This window comes from Meleagris gallopavo, chromosome 5 (genome assembly GCF_000146605.3).
Source record: "Meleagris gallopavo isolate NT-WF06-2002-E0010 breed Aviagen turkey brand Nicholas breeding stock chromosome 5, Turkey_5.1, whole genome shotgun sequence".
In the NCBI taxonomy this organism is placed as follows: Eukaryota; Metazoa; Chordata; class Aves; order Galliformes; family Phasianidae; genus Meleagris; species Meleagris gallopavo.
The window spans coordinates 58,211,160-58,220,898 of NC_015015.2; the positions used below are offsets into that span (position 1 = coordinate 58,211,160).

The 9,739-nt window shown below is 48.1% G+C and overlaps 1 protein-coding gene across 1 annotated transcript in view; it reads right to left on the reverse strand.

Moving 5' to 3' along the window:
• The window catches only part of TOGARAM1 (TOG array regulator of axonemal microtubules 1), a gene marked incomplete at its 5' end in the record, with an annotated part of 37,776 nt that extends 28,037 nt beyond the window's left edge, over positions 1-9,739 (reverse strand). The window contains one exon of the mRNA XM_010712191.1: positions 9,611-9,739. Within this exon, the coding sequence (XP_010710493.1) occupies positions 9,611-9,739 (129 nt within the window). The remainder of the gene's footprint in view (positions 1-9,610) is intronic.

Here is a 9,739-nt window from a genome sequence, read left to right on the forward strand (position 1 = left end):
GAGGCCTTTGGGATAGCTGCTGTGGACACAGACAACATTAAGCAGCTGTCTGTCTTTGCCTGGCCTATCAGAAGATCCGTCTGTTGGTGGGGTTGCTGCAAGTAAAGAGGAACACGGTACCGATTGCCACAAAACGGTGCACAGACGGCAGTACCGCACCAACAGGGATTCCTTGCTCCCCATTCATAAGTTGATTCGTCAACTAGAGGATCAGGGAGTGATCAGCAAACTCACTCACCTTTAACAGCCCCATATGGCCAGTACGTAAAGCCAGTGGAGAATGGAGACTGACGGTGGACTACCGTGGCCTGAATGAAGTCACACCCCCACTGAGTGCTGCTGTGCCGGACATGTTAGAGCTCCAATATGAACTAGAGTCAAAGGCAGCCAAATGGTATGCCATCATTGACATTGCTAACGCCTTCTTTTCCATTCCTTTGGACGAAGAATGTAGGCCACAGTTTGCTTTCACATGGAGGGGCGTTCAGTATACTTGGAACCGTTTGCCCCAGGGGTGGAAACACAGCCCAACCATTTGCCATGGGTTGATCCAAACTGTATTGGAACAAGGCAGTGCTCCTGAGCACCTGCAGTACATTGATGATATCGTTGTGTGGGGCAATACAGCAGAAGTCTTCACGAAAGGAGAGCGAATAATCCAAATTCTTCTGTGTGCTGGTTTTGCTATTAAGCGGAGCAAAGTGAAAGGACCTGCTCAGGAGATTCAGTTCCTAGGTATAAAGTGGCAAGATGGCCGTCGTCACATCCCAACAGATGTGATTGACAAAATCACTGCCATGTCTCCACCCACTGGCAAGAGAGAGACACAATCTTTTCTGGGCGCAGTGGGCTTTTGGAGAATGCATGTTCCAAACTACAGCCTCATTGTAAGTCCCCTTTATCATGTGACGCGAATGAAGAATGAGTTTACATGGGGCCCGGAGCAGCAGCAGGCTTTTGAACAGATTAAACAGGAAATAGCCCGTGCCGTGGCCCTAGGGCCTGTACGAATGGGACAGGGTATAAAGAACATCCTCTACACTGCTGCTGGAGAGAAAGGTCCCACTTGGAGTTTGTGGCAAAGAGCCTCAGGAGAGACCCGAGGCCGACCCCTGGGATTCTGGAGTCGAGCCTACAGGGGGTCAGAAGAGGGCTACACTCCAACTGAGAAGGAGATCTTAGCCCCGTATGAAGGGGTTTGGGCTGCTTCTGAAGTAATTGGTACTGAAACGCAGCTCCTTCTGGCACCTCGACTGCCAGTGCTGAACTGGATGTTTAAGGGAAAGGGTTCCTCCACCCATCATGCTACCGATGCCACTTGGAGTAAGTGGATTGCGCTGATTACACAATGAGCACGGATGAGAAATCTCAGCCGTCCAGGAATCCTAGAGGTGATCATGGACTGGCCTGAAGGTAAAAAGTTTGGAACATCACCAGGAGAAGAAGTATCACGTGCAAAAGAGGCCCCACTATACAATGAACTACCAGAAAAAGAAAAGAAATATGCTCTGTTCACAGATGGATCATGTCGTATTGTGGGAAAGCATCACAGATGGAAAGCCGCTGTGTGGAGCCCCACACGACAAGTTGCAGAGGCCACTGAAGGAAAAGGAGAATCGAGCCAATTTGCAGAGGTAAAGGCTGTCCAGCTGGCCTTGGATGTTGCTGAACGGGAGAGGTGGCCAATGCTTTATCTTTACACTGACTCATGGATGGTGGCAAATGCTCTATGGGGATGGTTACAGCAGTGGGAGCAAAATAACTGGCAAAGAAAGAGTAAACCTATTTGGGCTGCTGAGCTGTGGAAAGATATTGCAGCCTGAATAAAGAATATGGTTGTAAAGGTGCGCCATGTAGATGCTCATGTGCCCAAGAGTCGGGCTACAGAAGAACAGCAAAATAACCATCAGGTAGACCGCGCTGCCAAGATTGAGGTGGCTCAAATAGACCTGGACTGGCAGAACAAGGGTGAATCATTTCTAGCTCGATGGGCCCATGAGACCTTGGGCCATCAAGGGAGAGATGCAACATGTAAATGGGCTAGAGACCGAGGGGTGGACTTAACTTTATGGACGCTATTGCACAGGTTATTCATGACTGTGAAACATGTGCCATAATCAAACAAGCCAAAAAGATGAAACCACACTGGGGGGAAGGGCGATGGCTAAAGTATAAATATCGGGAGGCATGGCAGTTTGATTATATCACCTTGCCACGATCTCGCAGTGGTAAATGTTATGTGCTTACTATGGTGGAGGCAACTACTGGGTGGCTTGAAACATATGCAGTACCCCATGCTACCGCCCAAAATACCATATTAGGTCTTGAGAAACAAGTCCTATGGCGACATGGTACCCCAGAAAGAATTGAGTCAGATAATGGGACTCATTTTAAAAATTCTCTTGTAAATAGTTGGGCCAAAGATCATGGCATTGAGTGGATTTACCATATTCCCTACCATGCACCAGCCTCTGGTAAAATTAAACGATACAATGGGTTGTTAAAAACTATGCTGAAAGCAATGGGAGGCGGTACATTTAAGCACTGGGAGAAGCATTTGGCAGAAGCCACCTGGTTAGTCAATACCAGAGGATGTATCAATTGTGATGGTCCTACCCAATCCGGCTCCCTACATACCGTAGAGGGAGATAAAGTCCCTGTTGTACATGTAAGGAACATGTTGGGAAAAGCAGTTTGGGTTCTTCCAGCTTCTGGAAAGGGCAACCCTCTCCATGGTTCTGTTTTTGCCCAGGGACCTGGGTCCACTTGGTGGGTAATGCAAAAAAATGGGGATGTTCAATGTGTACCACAAGGAAACTTGATGCTGGGGGAGTGCAGTCGACAATTCTATGTATATGTATATAGACATGTGTATGTAATGCATTTTAATCATCTTTCGTTTATTCATATATACGTATATAAATTAAGCATGATGTAGTGACGTAGAATAAGGGGTGGAATGTCATGATTTTATGTTTTTTGTTTTTGGTTCTCAGTATTCTGCATCAAAACATCATGTAGTGTAATGGCAGTTCAAGTGTTAATGCTCCAATTCCAGGCACCTATCCCCATACATTACGGAAGCCATGGGATCTGGCCCTTCCGGGTGGGGCGGTCTCTCACCGCCTGGCAGTGGGTGCTGGAGGTGCTTTCCTGGCCGTTCCAAGCTTTTCAGGTTTGAATCGGTCTCGGGAACTCCCTCTCCTATGTTATTTGATTTATTAGTCTCAATTTCAATCAGGTTGTATTATATTGTGTTATCTTGCATTTCGATATCATAGTTAGTAAAATAAGTTTTCCTGCATAGATTGTTGCCGCTGTTTTTGTTTTCCTCCCTTCCTTCCCATTCTGTGGGCTGGGGAGGGCAGGGCAGGGCCTACTGCCCCCTGTCACGGGTGTAGATTGATCTCGTTAACTCCGTGACACCTATAAAGAAACTCCTCTTAGAAGACCAAACTCATGCCTTTACATCCCTCAGGCCCAACTCTCCCTGTGGCCGTGCTCCTCCCTTACAAGGCACACAGTAACCACACACCCCTGCTGGCAACAAGTACAGAAGCAAAGCAGCCATTTGGCTGCAGCCCCACGTGGGAGCTGCGCTGCTCATACAGTGCAGAATCTCATCTGAAACTTTCCAAGCAAAGCCACTGCAATGCTCAAAAGTTGAAAACTGGGTACAAAATCTTCCTCCCTGAAATACAGTTTCAGTGCAGGACTGTGCTTTTTTATTGGGTTTCAGAGATCAGATTCTCAATTAAAATGGTTCACTGCCTAAAAGTTTGGTTTAAAGCTGGCAATGAGGAAAAACTTAAGGAGCTGAGGTACAAAGAGATCAGTCTGGATCCCCTTCTTATTGGCAGACTGCAGCAGCCCAGAAGGCACAGGATACCTTAGTAAGACTGGAGCGGGGAACATGAAGCTTTAGGAAGAAAAAGAAAGAGATTCTGGTGACGAGATACAGACTGAGGACAGTCCTTCAATCACTGTGATGGCAGCATCAGGTGTCCTGAAGGATGCTGATTTTACTTTAACATGAGACAGCAGCCAAGTGTGCTGAGAAACCTGCTGCAGGTTATTACAAGTGAGGGGAAAAGAGAACTCAGCGTGCACAGAATTGCAGAATCACTCCAGTTAGAAAAAACCTCCAAGATCATCAAGTCCAATTCCCACTCCTGCAAACAGGCCATTAGAAAACAGCATTTTAATCCATCAGCCTGGACACAGGGGCATTACTTGCACAAACTACCAATGCCTTTCCACGCACACCAGCCAATGTATGCAGAAAGAACAAACGACACGATGCTGAAACGACTGCACAGCTTTGCTCAGGTGTCCAATTCCAGCTGCAGGAATAAAAGCTGTCTGCTTTCTTGTACGCAAACTGTAATTACAGAGAATAAATTTGCCATACACGGACACACAGGGAGCGGCAAATAAAGCAAACCTAAGGCCACCGGAGTTTTCACTGCAACAGATGACAGATCCCAGAGAAGGGAACTCTCAGAGCTTTCATTCTGATTTCATTTCCAGAGCAGCAGAGCCTCTGCAGCCGTGCAGCAGAAGTCAGAGCGCTGCTGAGCAGCCCAGGGGCACACTGCTGCCACGGCCCTGCGTGCACAGCAACGGCGTGGGGCTGGGCCAGCAGCCACCAGCAACACCCACCTGGGGAAAACATCCAGCACAGCACAAGTCTATAATGACAGTTCCCCAAAGTACTCTTCCATCACCCTTGAAAAACCACGGCTCATCTCCCAGGGACTGACACCTCAAAAAAGGAATCCCACACACACTGTCAAACCGTGAAGTTTTGTGAGGACAGCCCAAGTGCAGTGTACAACTCGGGTCAGAGCTGCAGGAGAGCATTCCAGTGCTGCTGTGCTGCAGCCAAGGGCACAGCTTCCAGCAGCAGGTGCAGTGAGCCACAGCACGTACGTTTTGTAGGGGAAAGCAGAAGATAACTTTTATTTTATTATCTAGGCACGTTCCACACAGCACCCCCAGGGACACCTGGCTACTAACATCCATGGGGAAATGCCAGCACACGACAGCATCTGTCGTGCCTTCAGGAGGGCATATGGTTTTTTGAAAAGTGCTTTTGTGCCCCAAATTGCAATGAGTGTTTCTGTTCTGATAGCTTGCTTAAATTGGAGTTACGAAAGATTACAGTTAGAAAGGGAACAGGGGAATTCATTGCCACAGCAATGTTCTTCAGCTCATTCACATGACCTCTCGGGAGCAGCAGGACAAACCAGGACCCTATTTGAGAAGGCAGCACACTTGGTTACACCAGGCTAACTTCAGTAAGTTAAAGGCAGCATCCAGAGGATTCACAGACCACGTGGAATCCCACAGAAAAGAGCATAAACATTTCCTTTGGAACGGTCTGGTTTCATTCTGATGGGAGTTACCTACTCTCTCCTAAGGAACTGGAGCAGACTTAACACATCAGTGCTTGCAGAAAAAGAATATCGACTTCAGCAAATTCAGACTCTTTCTCCATTCAATTTACAGATAATACTGAACATCACAAGGCCAGCCCTGCCTGTGCAGGGTTAGAAACGAGCAGGATCCTTCTAAAGTGCAAAGGAAAAGAACTCATGTGATTACACACTTGATTACCAGCTCATGAAAGCATTCCATGGGTGCTGCCACAAGGCTGCAGCATCCCAGCAGCACTGCCCCATTAATGCGGTGGGGCCAGCACCCCCACCTGCAGCACGGGGCACACTCATTGCTGTGTCCAGGCACGTGTGCACAGCTGCCAGCAAGAAACACAGACAACTATGCTTCACGTGATGAAGCCAGGCCTTGCTCTCAGAAAGAGAAATGGGAAGCTGGGGTTCTGCGAGCAGCTATTAAGCAGTAAGCCTTACGTCCTGACATGCAATGCGCTGAGCTGTGAAATCAGGCAATTGAACCACAGGATGCTCACTGCCAGAAATAACAAGAGCTATGGATTAAACAAGGCTGGCATCCATGTTTCATTTAATGCCTTTTTAAGAGCTGTGTGCAGGAACGCCACGCTCTGTCAGCACAGGCAGGGCACAGCACAGCCACCGGTGTGCCACGCAGCTCAACAGGTGGGGTTGTGTTGGTAGCAGCTCTCAGTCACACCGTCCATTTGAATACCACCAGCATCACCGACAGCTCTGGGCTGACAGATGGGTACCACACAGACACGCTTTCAAAGAGCCTCAGAGGTTAAGGAGCAGCATTCCATCAGCAAACCAATTAACATCACTGGCAGGCTGCAAAGCCCTGGAGGCAGTGTGCTTTATCTTCCCACACTGCCAGCACCCATTAACCCACCCACTAACCTCACCCCTTATCTGATCAGCACAGTCTGGACGTGGCCTCGGACCACTGCTGTGCAACATGACCCTACAAACAGCAGCAAAAAAAAGAACAATTGTAAAGACTCATTTCATGCATCCTTTCGGCCAAAGAATGACTCCAAAAGTTAATTTTTAAATAAACTCATCTCAAAGGAACGTTTGTTTGAATTAATAATTAATTTTTTACATTTACACAAACAAGTCAACTATGCAAATGTCATGCATGATATATCTTAGTCAAAGAGGGCAGCTATGAAGAGAGGCAGGGCTGCCCTTCTTTCTCCTCACTCCTTGGCTGTTAATGCCCCAAGGTAAAGGACTTTATTTAATTAAGTACATTATGGCAATCTCTTCCAGTTAGCAGGGGATGTCTTCAGTACAGGAAGAACTGCCCAAGTTCAATAGTCTCCATTCCAGTAGTTCCAATTCTGACACCTCGAAGTTAGTGATCTGCTTTCCACCAACTTCAATATGTAAGAAAACAAAATGGAAGTGACAAGCAAACAGGCCGAGTCAGAAAGCAGAGGGAAGAGACATGAACACAGGCTGGATGTGGCTCTGGGCAGCCTGGGCTGCTGGTTGGCGACCTGCACACAGCAGGGGGTTGGGACTGGATGAGCACTGTGGGCCTTTGCAACCCAGGCCATTCTGGGATTCCGTGATTCTAACAAAGAGCATCTGCAGGAGGCACAGGATGACTTAGAAAAAGTCATTAGATGCAAAAAAAATTACTTCTTACTAAAAAGCAATAAACAGAAGAAGACAAACAGTATTTCTCCCTGTAGAAGTATTTTTGTTGCCACCTACAGCATACCACAGCAGTGAAAGCAAAGCGAGAGTGGTTAACTTCACAGCTTGAGGCCCCTGTTCAAAATTATGCTTTTACCAAGTAAAGGCTGAAACCTATTCAGGTCTAATTCTGCAAAAATAGGTGGCAGAAATATATTTGGCATTAGATGCAAAGACATAAAAATAGAGACGATTCCAAAAGGAAAGTGGTAATTTTAGGCTGGAGTACTTTCACGAACTGAAGAAGTCGCCAAGGAGGAAAGAAGGAAAATTATAATTGCAAAGAGATCTGCAGGCACACAGACGAGTTTGTGCCAAGTGGTTGCCAGAGGAAGGAAACGGATCTGCAGACCCTTCTGTTTTCTCCCAGTAGGTGCTTTGTGGAGGAGGTAACCCACCTCTCCCAGCCCACAGCATCCGGGATCGCCCACCTTGGAGAGCTGTGCAACAACCTCCCCCACCCACACACACAGATGGCATTTGCATCCACAATTTTCACACGACACCTATAAAACTGCACAGAGTATAAAAGGCTTTCTTGTAGCAGTGCCAAGGATGTCGCCTTCTGAAAGGAGTACCTCAGCGCCCCGACTTGCAGCCGCAAAGATGCGGTTGCCTCCCCAGGGTACATTTCAGTCCACACCACCCCTAAATGCATTTTACACACGCAACAGAAAAGAAACCAGGAATTAATTGTTTGCCTCCCTCCTTCCAGAGTTGGAAACTTTGGGCACTTCTCCCAATTTACAGGGAGAAATCAAAGACATGAGCAAAAAAGTTAAACAAAAAAAGCCAGCAGCACCTTCCCAGGGCCCAGCCGTGAGCTTGGGCAGGAGCCCTCCACCACTGCAAGCCACAGCCGGGAGGGCAGCCACATGTTTTGTGTCTGTGTGTATACAGGTAGACACATTAACTCCCTCCAGACTGTTACAGTGCAATAACATTAGCTCACATTCCTTTTTAAAGGACTTTATTAAAGCCCAGCCTGCACAAAGTAGCCTTCCCTATCATTACTCCTGATCTCACTCAGTACGGGAACTAGTTATAAAGCAACTGTGAACTAAATTCTGAATCACGGAGTCATAGAATTGCTCAGGTTGGAAAATATCTTAAAGATCATTGAGTCCAACCACAACCCAGCCATCCTACCCTACCTCTAACAGCCCACCCCTAAATCGTGGCCCTGAGCACCACATCCAAACGGTTTTTAAGCACATCCAGGGATGGTGACTCAACCACCTCCCTGGGCAGCCCATTGCATGCTGAACAACCCTCTCTGTAAAGAAATGCTTCCTGAGTACCTGAATACAGTAGCAAGGAAATCTATGCCATACAGTTTCCCATTTTCTAAAAGCCATGTGCTTATTAATAGAGTTCAGGTAATTCTGGAGTAACTCAGGATCAGGTAATGCTACATTAAACCCATCCAGCAAACTGCAGGTCTCGTGGTACCAAAATCAGCTCTCACAAAAGTAAAAGGGACCTGATTCTTCAGAGGTTCCTTCCATTTGCAGACATCAATATGATCGCTAAATGCTACAATCAAAACGCAGGTCAAGCAGAAGCATTATTTCAGCCTCACCTACGTTCTTCCTGGTCAGATCACTATGAGGAACACGGGCCACTTACACACACAGCAACCCACAGACTTGATTAGAGGTGCACTGCCCAGAAGCACTGACTTCAGCCACGTGCTGGAGCTCTGCCTCCAAAGCCTGAACTGAAGCCATATGTCAGTTTTCTTCCAAACAGCCCCAGAATTTAGCACCCATCAGGTGTTCTCAGGGACAGAAGCAGGAGCTCCCTAGGCTTCTGCCAGCCACAATCAGGGTCATCAGGGCGGGATGTTGGAAGCGCCCAGCGAGCAGAGCACGTTTCAGCAGTAAGATTTTCTACGCAACCTACGTTGTCTGTTTTGTCCCGGCATTAAATTTAAATCTGACGTTTGGAGCACTCAGATCGGGTCTGCCAAGTCAACGCACAGAGAACCTCGCACACACATCAGCAGCACGAGCTGTGCCTCAGAAATCACAGAATGACAGAATGGCCCGGGTTGGAAGGGACCTCAAGGATCACGAAGCTCCAACCCCCCACCACAGGCAGGGCCACCAACCTCCACATCTCACAGCAGCCCAGGCTGCCCAGGGCCCCATCCAACCTGGCCTTGAACACCTCCAGGGATGGACGGGGCATCCACAGCCTCTCTGGGCAGCTGTTCCAGCACCTCACCACTCTCACAGCAAACAACTTCCCCCTCACATCCAACTGAAATCTGCCCTCCCTCAGCTTCAAACCATTTCCCCTTGTCCTGCTGTTATCTCCCCTTTCCAAGAGTTGATTCCCCTCCTCTTTGTAGGCTCCCTTTAGGTACCGAAATGCTGCAGTGAGTCACCCCGCAGAAATACCTGTCACTTCACAAACCTACGGAAACTTTCTCATCCTCTTACAACATTTCCCCTCGGAAAAAGCGGCCCAGCGGCACATACCTGCTCCACGCCCTCGGCGAAAGGCACCACGTCTCCCGCTCCGCCTTCCCCGTCTCCGCCGCGCTCTGCTTCCCAGGGCAGTTTGTTCTTCCCTCTCCCGGCACTCAGGACTCTCCGTGCCGGCCCGCC